The following is a 13,763-nucleotide window of genomic DNA, read 5'->3' as shown; positions in this document are numbered from 1 at the left end:
GCGCGGGAGGAGGAGTGGGCGAGAGTGGGCGATAGGTCGTGCGGGCGGTTTTGTTTTTTTTTTTAAACGGCGGCGTGGGCTGGGTTAGCGATAGCTTAATACGTGGTTTGCAGTGTTAAACACCGAAGGATTAAGGGTCATTAGATCTTGCTAATGGATGGTTCTGATTATTTGGATCTGCCCTTCTCTTCCTTTTATAGTGGTAGTAGATTAATATATGAGATATATCTTTGCCATCATTTAAGAATGTTTTTTTGACAAAGATTGACCAATATTGTTGTCTGAGGTGATTACTATATCTTGTCTTTTTGGAGAGAACATGAGAGCTTTATTCAATCTTCAAGTTTGCGGGGCTGCAGCTTTGAGCCTTTGATCATGGGTTTCAAAAGCCATACATGTTTCTCAAAGAAACGAAATCCAAATACTCACTCATGATGCCTTATTATCAATCCAAATGGTCACTCACGGTGCCTTATTATTAATCTAGGCACTAAACGGGAAAATGATGTCCTTTAATAATGTATTCGTCCAGTGGTCAGTTTAGTTTGTTCACAATGGTGCAGAAATGCACACGATGTTGGATGGAGGGCACAGTAAGGGAAGCCACAGTGTTAATCTAGGAGCTAAATTAACACGGTTCCGCAAAAGGATAAACCTCTTCTGGCTGGATGGCTTACAAAACTAGAAATTCTCGCTGTGGAACACGAATTTTGTGCTTGATTTACTTGAGAAATCCTTTGCGAGCCCGCGCAGCTTGTTCGTGAGCACCGGCTCGCCACAATAGAACACTCCTGTGATATCCGAGAAACACAGAGTTAGTGTCAGTTCCGAAAAGTAATGCTAATGCTATGCATGCACTAAAAATGTTGCTGACCGATCGATTCTGCTGTTCTTATTGAGTGGATTGAGGCGAGAAGATCGTCATGCCTTGACTGATATGACTGAATTGGGCAAGGGGAAATATTCTAGGAGTAGTCCTATATATGTGCATATATATACCTGAGCTCAACTAATTTATAGGAAAGAATTCCTTATTTAACATTGTTTTAAATTTCGTTTTCCTATTTAACACTGGAAAAATGTTTCTTCCCTATCTAACACCAATTTTAAATTTTGTTCCCAATATAACACTTTCATTCATTTTTTAACCTAACGGTGTTAAATGGAATGTGAAAGGACAAAATTACCCTTGGTTCTAGCTGCAAAAACTCCTCGAAGTAGGGTGGTGAGGATGGCTCGAAATAGCGTACGTGGTTTGTATCCCATTTGTACACATTCAATCACCAAGTTGTAGTTGTATGTACGTGGTTCGTGTCCTAGGCTGCTGCTATATATAATACTTTGTAAGACCGTGGATTGAAGGAATAAAGTAAAATCACCACACACAATACGTACGTGTGGCAATCAGCCGAAGTCTCCTATGCGTGTGAGTATCCAGCCAAAAGTTGTTATGTACGTATGTGTTTATTTTTTATTTTCTGTTGTACGTACGTCGGTACGTGTTTAGGCTTGGAGATCACTAGATCAGCGAGCTGAGGCCAAACTTTGCATCGCAGTGCATCAGGCTTCGTAACATGAGGCTCGACGTAAAGCATCTCGTCGGGTTGAGCCAACTTGAGACAGAAACCAAGACAACCAAATTGCTTCGCTTAGTCGTTGTTCGGCATCGTCGCCGGAAAGTACTCGATGGCGGGTCTGGCCCAAAAACGACCAAGGCGCAGCGGACGGGAGCGGACGAGTGTTGAGCGAGCCTATGATGGAGTGTTCGTTTTAGAATGCCAGATCGATTCACCCAAGCAGCGCGCGTACATGCATTGCTAGCTCAAAGACACATGCAGCTTGATTAACTTTTCCCTAGAAGCAGAACGTGCTCATCTCTAACCGCGTATGTACGGACGTACTTGAGCGTTGAATCTTGCTTGTACTAGCTTGGCGAATAGAACAAACATGTCAAAGAAAATGGTTGAATAGACGTTCAAGGGCAGAATTGTCATTTCACGTGCCATTTAACACTGTTTGCACAAAAAATGGATGGAAGTGTTATATTGAGAATAAAATTTAAAGATTGTGTTAGATAGGGAAGAATTATTTTTTCAGTGTCAAACAGGGAATAAAGTTTTTGGATAGTGTTAAATAAGGAATTCTCTCAATTTACAGTGGGAGAACCTTGATGCTTCTATCTACACTTGGCAGCTCAAATTTCAGAGGTGGTCGTAACCATCGGCAAGTAGTAACAAAATTTTCTGCAGTGGTTGGGACTTGGGACTCAAATTAAGGTGCAACTTCTCGTCTTCTCGAGCATGCTAGTCATGCACTCATGCTATCCAAACAAAGCGTGTGGTGCTAGAAGTTGCGATGGCTGAATATATATGTATAGCAGTAGTATTGCAAAATGGAAGGTACGTAGTTTCGGTATGGTACTGACCGACGCGTTTTTGCTTGTTCTCGTCCGCGATGCGTTGGTAGACTTGGGCCCAGTTTGGTCGGCCGAAGTGGGTCATGACGCGGCTGCCGGAGACGACGTCGACGCCGTTCTTGGCGTAGTGGAGGGACTGGAGCATGGCGATGAGCGCGGACCGGGCGTCGCCCTTCTCGTAGACGCTGGTGCAGTGGTTGTGGAGCTCGATGATGCGCTGCTCGTCGGCCTCGGCCACCTCGTCCATGACCCCACGGAACCACTCCAGGGAGCCCTGCTCCCGGGTGACCCAGTAGAAGTAGGCTCGACGGGTCCGGAACGGGCTCGCGGCGCCGGCGTGGCCGTTGCCGGACTCGACGTCCCCGTCGAGCCGCCTCGCGTTGGTGATGATGTCCTTGATGATGGAGATCATAGGCGTTGCACCGATGCCGAGTCCCACCAGTAGCACGATGTCGTACTCCTTGTAGTCCTGCGCCGGCGCCCCGTACGGCCCGTCGATCAGCACCTTCGGGAGGCTGCAGCAGAGCAAACACACGGTTATTACTTTCGGTAACTATAAGCTGGTAATATTGATTGACCAAGATGAATTCACATGACAATAGATCACATAAGGAACGGAAACTTAAGGATAACATATACGTAGTAGATTTATTCACGCAAGAATGCATCACAGAGGGCGACTTAGCAAAATAGCATGAGTCGATAGTGAGTTTCGAAGCAATGGAGTCTTCAATCCCTTCATGAAGCTCAAAGTGTTGAAGAATTGTCTAGAGATTGAAAATTCATTCATGTGCTATCAGTAATGGCATTTGCATGCATTTTTCGACACTAGCTAGTCTGGGTTGGACCACTCCACGGGATGGCAAATCGAATCGGTTGTGATCATAATCCACATGAACCGAAATGAAAACACGAGGACAAATTTTCACAACCAAAAGGGTAAACTATTTCGCAAGCACAAGAAATAGCCGCGTATGTACCTCGGGTTGGACATGACGTCATCGTGGTTGTACTCCACCCGAAGAATCTCGGTCGTCCCCTCTGTCGGTGCTGGGCAAACCTGTGATTCGTACACAGTACAACACTCTTAACTTCTTTTTATATGAAAATAAGCTTTACTTAGAGAGTGACGAGGAGATTAACGCGACTAAATTGCATCGGTATGTAGGAGTAAGTACCTTTAAGAAGGCGTTCCTGAGCTGGTTGGTCCAGTCGCCGAGCGTTTTGATGTGGACGCTGACGTAGTCATCCCCTGGCGCCGACGTGATGGAGAACGGGTGCCTGCACGTTCGTCCATTGATCAGACGGCCGGATTGGCCGATCGGTGATTAAACCAAGTGTGCCCGCCGGCTGCATGCAGCGTACGTACCACTGGAATGGCGAGACGTCGGGGCACTTGACGTAGATGTACTGCCCGCTCTTGTACCTGAACCCCTGCGGCTTGGACAAGTGCAGCGACAGAAGGGTCGCCGGGTGCGGATGCACGGCCACCCTGACTTTCTTCACCGACCTCACGCTCGACCGCAGCGTCCTCGTCAGCCGCTCGCATGCGTACACGGTCATCGGCACCGCCAGGTACATCCACGTCTGCATTTAGTATCACAGGCATAGACATATTGAGTTAATAATTAATAGTTCAACCTGTAGTTGGGTGCATAGGATATGCATATGATTTTATTATGTAGGTCACCAATTTGGCGAACTAAGGACCAGTTCTTTTAGGCAGCTTAAAAAATAAGTTGCCTATTTTCAACTTAAAAAATAAGCCGCTCATAAAATTTGTTGAGACTTCTAAATTAGTTATCTTTTAACTAGTTTAGAAGCCCCAATTAATAAAAGAGGTGGTTTACGGGATAAGCTGGGCAGGAGGCGGTTTATTTTTTAAGCTACCACTCCGTCTTATAATGTAAGACGTTTTTTGACACTACCTTTATTCCTGATTTAATTACTACTTAAGTCTGAACTACCTTAAACACATAATCTTAAGTGGGAAGAAAATCCATACTACCTCTCTCTTTTTTACTAGCCCCTTGTATTTTGCGTCATATTATGATTATTATTTAATAGATATAATACTATAAGTTATACTTAGCAAAGATAATATCATTGGACACTACATTCAAATACCAAGTCCAAAAATATGAATTTTATGACATGCATTAACATTTTGCTAATCAAATTTTGACACATAATATGACAGGGACTAATAAACTCACACGGAAGTAATACTATACTTCTGAAGTTATTTTGTACTCAATGACCACGAACGGAGATGATTCAATACTACTTTGTCCTAGAAATAGGAGTAATGCTACACGTACAAACGAATTACAAGCTTTTACAAAAGAGGATTAATTTTATTGGTCAATAGGTGAGGAGACGGCCCACCCCTTGAAAATCAGGGGGGACAATTGGTTAGTAGATGGAAAAAATCCTAGTCAGCGTGTAACTCTTTGTATGTTTAGCATTATTGTAGAAATAGTAAGATGAATAACAAATACCCTCATACTTACCGACTTCTTTTGCCACTTGTTGTTGAGGTAGAGAAAGTGTCCATGGACGATGAGCAGCCCGTAGACGACGAGGAAGAGGTGGTGTGTGTACCAGAAGACGTTGTACCCAGTGAAGCGGTTGAGCAAGGCGTTGACCAACCAAGTGAGGCGGCTGCATGAGGCGTTGACGAGCTCGGCGAAGCGGGTGAGCTCCCTAGGCTCGGGGTTGCTGTCGAGGCTCTCGAGCTTCTTGAGCTTGGGAAGGCGGAGCTTCCCCTTGCGGAGCGGTGCCGTGGCGAACGTAAAGGCGACGGCCATGAGCGCGAGCATCACTAGCCCCGTCCACCCCTCTGTCCCCCTCACGAACCACCAGTAGTTGGGCGGCTTGGCGTCGCCGAAGAATGGCTTCATGGGCTCGTACTCGTCGTCCATGGCGTGCAGCAGCCGCGGGAAGTCGCATGCCAGGTGGGAGATGATGTGTAGCCCGGCGCCGACGGTGATCCCAACCGCGATCGCCATGTGGAACTTGAGGTTGTCGTTGAAGGGCACGATTCGTCCGGCGGTGGTGTGGCTCCGGAGCCAAGTGATGCTGTTGCGGCACACGGGGAGGAGCGTGAGCGCCATGTTGAACTTGAGCGTCTCGGCCCCGCCCTTGGCCACACACACGCAGTAGCCCATCACCCCGAACACGGCGTGGTGGCGGTATTGCATGAACTTCCAGGCGAAGAGGCCCACGCAGATGGACAGCCACAGGAGCATCACCCAGCAGCGCCGCCAGTTGTCCTCCAGGGAGTGCTTGGCACGCTTGTACCACCGTCGGACAGGGCTGGGATCCGTCGTCGGACGGAGACGCTGGCTCAGCAGTTTGCTGAGCTTGTGGTTGTTGGTTGTCGACTCGCTCGGCGCCTCCAGCAGCAACATCTTCAGGTTGTACAGCTGCAAATCAATTATCACTGTTAATTCTATGCATCATCATCAGTAACACGAATCAATCTTGCATAGCAAATAAGGCCGTTGTTCTACCTCGATGTAGCCGAGTTCGTTGGGGTCCAACGCCTCCATGATGAGACGTGCATACTCCTCGCACTGTCGCGGGACCATCGTTAGCTTGTTCGCCGATACGCTCAACGTGATGATCTGCAGAGCAAACCAGAATAAGCCCCCAAAAAGTCAATGTTCCGGCAATTTGATCTTGTTAAGAAAACTAAGACAACAAGATAGTTACGCAATTGGATGTGAAAGACATGAACCAAACAAGGCTCGTTGGGTTGGTCAGTACTCCCTCTGTTCAGTAATGTAAGACGTTTCAGAAATGTCGTTTTAAACTGTTTTTGGTCTTGTCAGAAATGTCTAAAACGTTTTACATTAGTGAACTGAAGGAGTAGTACGTCAGAACTTGTGGGAAAAGGACCAAAATCGGTCACGAGAACATGCTTACAAGCATGTCGTGCTGGTACGTTGATGACACCTATGTGCAGATGTGAAATGGCAATCTGGTCAAGCGAGTATTGTTCAACACGTCCATCGTTGAAAATCGCAGAACACACACCCTCCATTTGCTATTTTGGGAGAATGAGGAGATGTTTGATAATTTATTTATTTTTGAAAAAAGAGGATTACCTTTGGCCTCTGCATCAAGCAATGCACACAACCATTTTATTAACTAGATGATGTCCCGCGCGTTGTTGCGGGAGTATTTTGCAGTATTTTAGTGAGATTTTGGTAATATGGAACATGAATATTTGAAATAATAGTTTTTAAAATTATATAAGAATTAAATCTAATACCATAATAGAATGGAATTTTACATGCATGCATGTTTGCATGTTGAAGTGGATTTTTATTCATAGTTGTATGTTGAGGTGAGCCTTTCCTATGCAAGTTGAATGATGAGGTGGCATGCTTGCATGTTGAGAAAAATATGTTAGTGGGGCTAGCTATTTAGATATAGAAAATTAAGGTATCAATAAAATATGAAACTCATCTCACATACACAAACAAAAACGAAAAAAAAGCCACAACCGGCAAATATAGAACGCTTGAATGGACCACTGAAAGAGTAGTGAAAATTTACCTGTTTGGCCTCGTCCTCGCTGATCCTCCCGTCGTCGTTCTTGTCCACCCTGTTGGTTACGTAATCAAAGTCGTGATTCGTAACTTGTTGGTTTAGCAAGAGAGCTAAATTAAGTGGTTTTGGTTAAATAAATGCTACAATACTCCCTTCTTTCTCATACTCCTAGTCCTTGCAAAAAAATGAATCAATTAAACATAAAAAAGGAAATACCCGTAAGAATTTTCGCATAAAATCAATGACATAGGATTTAGATGTGTAATAGTTAGGGCACATCTAGTTGTGTCTTAGAGAAAATACAATAGTGGGTTATAAGCCTACTTACATGTCATTTTTCTCGATGTGAAGAAGAAAGACAAGTAAAAAGGAAGGGACTGTGCTCTAGTACCTAACTCTTTTCTTAATTAGCTTTAAGAATGATACTTCATTTGTTGGCGCATGAGGTAAAATCTGGGCGCAACAGCTACGTTTGTTGGAGTTTGTTAGCGCCTATGCTAGGGGTTCGTGTTGGAACGGAGAATGCTTACGTGAGCTTTTTAATTTTATGATATTTATTTTATTTGCCTAAGCGCCTCTACAGGCACCTTGCATTGAAAATGCCCTAAAGGTGCTCCTAGTTAATACTCCCTTCATTTTTTTAGTCCGCATATAAGGTTTGGTCAAAGTCAAGCTTTATAGAGTTTGACTAATTTTATATTAAAAAATATAAACATTCATAATATGAAATCAATATTTTCAGATGCACCATGAAACGTATTTTCATATTATATAGTTTTAGTATTGTAAATGTTCATATTTTTTATATAAATTTGGTCAAACTTTGCGTAGTTTGACTTTGACCAAATCTTATATGCGAAGTAAAAAGAAACGGAGGGAGTACTAGTAAATGAGAGGAAAGAGGAAGAGAGAAAGTGAAAAAAAATCACTAGCCTAAGAGTCAACCTTATAGTCAACTTTATTGCATGAGTGAATGATATTATTGTTTAGGAATATTAGTGAATGATATTGTTAGCTTTTGATGACATGGCAGTCTTATATAGCCAGTTGTTGGCTATATTGTTAACACTGCTCTTATAGCAAAACCAAAGTAAACTGATGAGGACGAAGTAATTAAGAGATAATGGAGTTGGCCGGAGTTTAATCAGCTTTTACATGTCGAGGAAGGTCTGCAGGCGGCTGTCGAAGCTGGTGTCTGAAATTTGATCCCAGAACTCACGCAGCTCCGACTTGTTGATGCTCTCTCCGGTGATGTTCCGCCGCCTTGCCAGCGCGTCGAACAACTCGCCGGCGAACGCGGCCTCTTTCATACCTGCGAAATTGTTAAACTGTAGTGAAGACGCAGCCGTACACACAATTAATCGGTCCTGATCGCATAATATGTTTTACTTCGAGGCGAGGTGTTTTACCGATGCACTCGCCGAACTTGGAGCGGGGGAGGCGCCCATTCCTGGCTTTTTTGTCGAAGATCCCCTCGGCGGCGGTCCACTCGGCGGAGCCGTTAGTGCCGCTGATGAACTTGAGACCCTCGAGCGCGTGCGTGGCGAGCTTCGAGTTGGACCTGTCGATGCGGCTAGGGCCGCCTCCCCGGAGGTTGAAGGACGCGATCCGCCGGAGCTCCCGAGACACTTGCTTGAACCGCGCCGAGGCGTCCCGGAGCACGCCATGGCCGTGCGAGGACGACCGCTTCTCCGGCGTCACCGCCGAGTCCCCGCCTCCCGCCACCGGCTTCACGCTTCGCACCACCACCGAGTCGTCCAGCATGTCGAGCGTGATCTCCACCTCGTCGCTGTCGCTGCCGCCCCCGCCTCCGCGCGGCCCGGACACGGGCTCCGCGAACAGCTCGCTCTTCCCCGGTGGCAGTACTCTCTCGTGCACGCCGCCGCTGGCCTCCACGGGCTCCCCCGCTCCACCGCCGCCCCCGGAGTCGGCGCCCACCCGGTTAGGCATGTCTGGCCACCGGCTTCACCCGTTTGCACCCAGCCTCCGAAAACCGCAGCTAATGCGGAGGCAGAACCTAACTCGCCCGCTCCGAAACTCACTGCCGGAGGTCTCGTGCCGGCACTCGGCACAGGCAGTAGCAAAGGAGGAGAGATGGGATGCGCCTGATGAGAGCCAAGGAAACGAGTGGGAGGTGGCCATTTATAAGCTACGAGGCACCGATACGTCAAGATCGGCTGTATCGGCGTACCGCACGTGGCCGATACTCCGATACGCCTGATACGGCTCCGATACGCGTATCACAGAGGTATCCCGATTTTTGATTTAAAAAATGAAAAAATAAACACGATACGGCGGCGACACGCTGTGGACACAGCGACGATACGGCGAGCACGTCGCAAACAGACCTGAGCCCAATAGGAGCCCACAAGCCTAACCTCTGTCCTCTCAGTTCGATAGAAGAAGGATTGGATCTTGGCAACTGCAGGGAGCGCACCGCCGCCGCCGCCTTGAGTGGCTCGCTGCGGCGGCCGCCACCGCCGTCGCCTGCAATCGCCCGTCCAACCTGCCAACTTGCCTTGCCGCCGTCTGGAGTGACTCGAGCCTTCTCCGCCACAGCCGCCCGTCGCCAGCAACAATGAGGTATACTTCCATCGCATACGAAATTGGCTGCTTGTCTCTGTGCTTGGCTGCTGGCTGGTGTCGTGGTGCATCTGCCTGTGTTTTCTTGTTAGATTAAAAAATGCTAACTTGGCTAATCCTTTGAACTTAGTTCAGTTGCGGAAGCAGACTTGCACATATATATATACCTCGATTTATCTTTATGAGCTATGTCTACTGCTAGAGAGGGAAACACGACATGTATGTAATCTGCATGACTGGAAAAGAACCATGGATGCAAACAATGGGCAGTATTTTGATCTCATCTCGCACCTTCTATTATATGTTTGTCTTTATTACATTTATTTTATTAATTATTTTTATATACTTGCCGTATCGCCATATTGATGTTTCGGAAACTTGTTGTATCCCGTATCGCCGTACTCGTATCGCCGTATCGGTGCCGCCGTATCGGTGCTTCGTAGTTTATAAGGGACGGATGCTCCATGCACTATAGCACTGTAGTGGTGCGGTGTGAGCTCGGGTGTAGATACTCCACGTCCGTCAAGTTGTTGCTACACTCTTTCTAGGAAAGACAGTAGGTAAAAGTTTAAAATAACTGACTGAATTATTTCAGATAATTGTGCAGGAATTATCTGTTGTAAGTATAGAATTATTTGTATCTGCAATTCTACTACAGTGCAATGAAGTAACCGTGGATGTTGATACATGAATAATACAATACGATCTAGATGATATTGCATGCCAATGATAGTTGTAGACATTGCAAAAGTACTCCTATATAGATTTAGAGCAAGCATAAACAAAGTCCTATATATAGCTCCAGATTTAGAGCAAGCATACAGTAAAATCGAGACAAATAGTAAAAAAAATCTGAAATTTTAGGTAATGCTCTTAGCGGAAAAAATAAAATCATAGCTCCAAAGACTATTTTCAAAGCATTTTGGAGTGCTGATTTTGTTATTTTTTTCTCAGACCTCCATCACGAAAAATTTCAAGCAGGAATAAAACTATGCAATGTTTGTTGTCAAAACAAATTCAGATTTTTTTGGAGGATCATTCGAACTCAATATTAGAAGGGCACTTTTAGCTTACTTGTGACTTTTGTCTACGTGGAGGAGAAACAAGTAAAAATGAGAGGGGTGTGAGTTCTAATGCAAGAGCCCACCTGTACATTTGCTTCAAAATAAACATAATAAGTGTATAGGAAAGAGAAAGACAAATGGTGAGAACAAAACAATCAATCTAATAGCCCATTACAAGAGTGATTACTAATGATGGTTCTTAGTGACATGACAATTGTGCACAGTCACAAATTGGCTATATTAAGAATGGGTTTTGCTTCCCCTAGAAAAAAAAAGAGTTTTCGTTCGGTACCCCCCACCCCCCAAAAATTTGCAAGAATTTTAAAGTTACTTAAAAAGGCCATAACCATATTAGCTTGCAGATCAAACGTATTGAATAGATTGACTTGGATACAAAAGACTACACTCTGCTTTTCGATTGAAGGGTACCTTCTAATCTCCACTTTTAATCTGCATCGGAAATCATAAACTTTTCTAGAGGAGGTGTACCGAAGCAATACATGAATTGGTTGGATCGTTCGAATATGTGATAGTACATATATTGTGTTTACTAACGTTCACAAACTCTTCGTATATCTCACAATCATTTTTCTCATCCTTGAATCTTTTTCCGTGTGTCCTTCATGCGGGCAATGATTGTTTAGTGATTGCATAACGCTACTAGTGCAAACCAAAGCTCCGAGCCAGGCCCTGCCCTGCCTATGTCTTGTTTCAATTTGTTTTTCTTTTGCGCGTGTGCGACTGCGCTTTCGTTATGGGCAACGCGACTTGATATACAACAAATTCGGAAACTTTTGACATGTCGACCTGCTTCGTAGCACTTTCCAGTAAGATAAGCCAGAGCGTTTCTGAAAGTTTTGTTGTTGTTCCATGACAGCTACTCATATTTAATTTATAATACTGTTGTTTCTGGGACCCCCATTGTATGTATCCTTGTGTACACCAACCGCAGGCCGGTAAAGCTATCTTGCATATTCAATCGGCAATCATCATCTGGGCAGGTGAAGGTCTACCGGTTCGATAGTTGTTGAGCATCAGCGCCAAGGGCAGCGGAGTCAACTGTCGTCAACTGCACTTTAGGCATCTTTACGGTCTTATTATCTGATGTGTAGCTAAATTATTTCAGTTCATCATACCTGCTGATCTGGCTGCTAGATTCATTTCAATACCAGACGTGGTGTTCCCCGCGCGAAGCTGCACCTTATTTTCTCGAGATTGAATTTTTTAGGCGATGACGCCATTTTGATCACTCTTGTTGCGTACTGGTCAGTCGTCAGCAGGAGGAGGAAGTTAGGCGGTGCTTTCGGGAGTAGTACTATAATGATAAAATAAACGCAGTACGTGGTTTCATGCTCCATTGGGCACGCGGATTTCACTACCGTTCGTGGCTGAACCATCTTTTATAGCTGGGTTGATTAGTCTGAATTTGGTTGGTGGTGTTTGGATCGACCTTATTGCCACAGAAGAAAAGGTGTGTGCAAGTGGTTGCCAAACTTTCTTTTATGGTATGTACTTCACAATTGATAGATCGTCCATTTGCTGAAATCCAACGGTGGAGATTGACGGATATTGTTGCGTTTGATGTGAGCAATGCAGTATATATGGGCATGAGTGGAACTTGGGATTATTAAAAAAATTATGATGCAAGGCAAAAGCTCTGCCGATTTCAAACTAAAAAAAAATGATTCTGATCGATTATGATAAAGGTTTATCAGAAATACAAAGCATCTCAGGCCTAATAAAAAAACTATATCGACGTCCTTGGATCACCGACGAACATTGCAACGAACAAAATGGGCCGTCGACAAGCCGATGTCACTGCTCCAAACCGGAGCTAACCTGACCTTGTTGAGACATTCGAGAAGTCTTCATGCATGTGCCCCTAAAGACCGGCGTCCCGGAGCCGGAATCGTCGTTTTGACCCTTAAATCGATATGAAGAACTTGGCCCCAAAACCTCACCACCCCAAGAAGCTGGTAGGAATCTACGTAAGAACTCCATCAATTCCGTCTCGACGGATGAATTCGAGGAGGATTAATGGAGTATGGAAAAACAACTCGAAGACGAAGCGCCGCACCTACATGTGCCCGTCACTGCTGGGGACAATCCTGCCCATGCCACTTCACCTCCGCGAGATACTTAGCCGTTTCCCTCAAATCTCAGAACGGTCGATTTCTTATTCTTACCCAAATTTCCCCTAAAACCCTAGCGCCACATGTTGTTGCCTCACGTCCGCAAGTCGTCATGGCGATGCATCTCCCGTTGTCACGCCAAGGTTTGCTTCACCTCCTACCTCCTTCATGTCGGTAGTTAGCTCTGATTTGATTCATCTCCTTGTTGGAAGTATGCCCTAGAGGCAATAATAAAATGGTTATTATTGTATTTCCTTGTTCATGATAATTGTCTATTGTTCATGCTATAATTGTATTAACCGGAAACCGTAATATATGTGTGAATACATAGACCACAACATGTCCCTAGTAAGCCTCTAGTTGACTAGCTCGTTGATCAATAGATGGTCATGGTTTCCTGACCATGGACATTGGATGTCATTGATAACGGGATGACATCATTAGGAGAATGATGTGATGGACAAGACCCAATCCTAAGCCTAGCACAAGATCGTGTAGTTGATATGCTAAAGCTTTTCTAATGTCAAGTATCATTTCCTTAGACCATGAGATTGTGCAACTCCCGGATACCGTAGGAATGCTTTGGGTGAGCCAAACGTCACAACGTAACTGGGTGGCTATAAAGGTGCACTACGGGTATCTCCGAAAGTGTCTGTTGGGTTGGCACGAATCGAGACTGGGATTTGTCACTCCGTGTAAACGGAGATGTATCTCTGGGCCCACTCGGTAGGACATCATCATAATGTGCACAATGTGACCAAGGAGTTGATCACGGGATGATGTGTTACGGAACGAGTAAAGAGACTTGCCGGTAACGAGATTGAACAAGGTACTGGGATACCGACGATCGAATCTCGGGCAAGTACTATATCGGTGGACAAAGGGAATTGTATACGGGGTTGATTGAATCCTTGACATCGTGGTTCATCCGATGAGATCATCGTGGAACATGTGGGAGCCAACATGGGTATCCAGATCCCGCTGTTGGTTATTGGCCGGAGAGTTGTC

The 13,763-nt window shown here is 45.2% G+C and overlaps 1 protein-coding gene across 1 annotated transcript; it reads right to left on the bottom strand.

Moving 5' to 3' along the window:
- Window positions 1-442: 442 nt before the first annotated feature.
- Window positions 443-9,069, bottom strand: LOC119282538 (respiratory burst oxidase homolog protein B-like). The gene is made up of 10 exons (XM_037562736.1): window positions 8,386-9,069; window positions 8,132-8,288; window positions 6,983-7,031; window positions 5,932-6,045; window positions 4,930-5,844; window positions 3,786-4,003; window positions 3,595-3,697; window positions 3,397-3,476; window positions 2,426-2,931; window positions 443-791 (listed from the first exon to the last, which is right to left on the bottom strand). The coding sequence occupies exons 1-10, from the start codon at window positions 8,924-8,926 to the stop codon at window positions 682-684; spliced, it is 2,793 nt and encodes a 930-aa protein (XP_037418633.1). The 5' UTR covers window positions 8,927-9,069; the 3' UTR covers window positions 443-681.
- Window positions 9,070-13,763: the final 4,694 nt, after the last annotated feature.

The sequence above is a fragment of the Triticum dicoccoides genome, chromosome 1A (genome assembly GCF_002162155.2).
Source record: "Triticum dicoccoides isolate Atlit2015 ecotype Zavitan chromosome 1A, WEW_v2.0, whole genome shotgun sequence".
NCBI classification, from domain to species: Eukaryota; Viridiplantae; Streptophyta; class Magnoliopsida; order Poales; family Poaceae; genus Triticum; species Triticum dicoccoides.
Note: the sequence above shows the minus strand (reverse complement) of the source record. Positions and strands in the feature narration are given on the sequence as shown.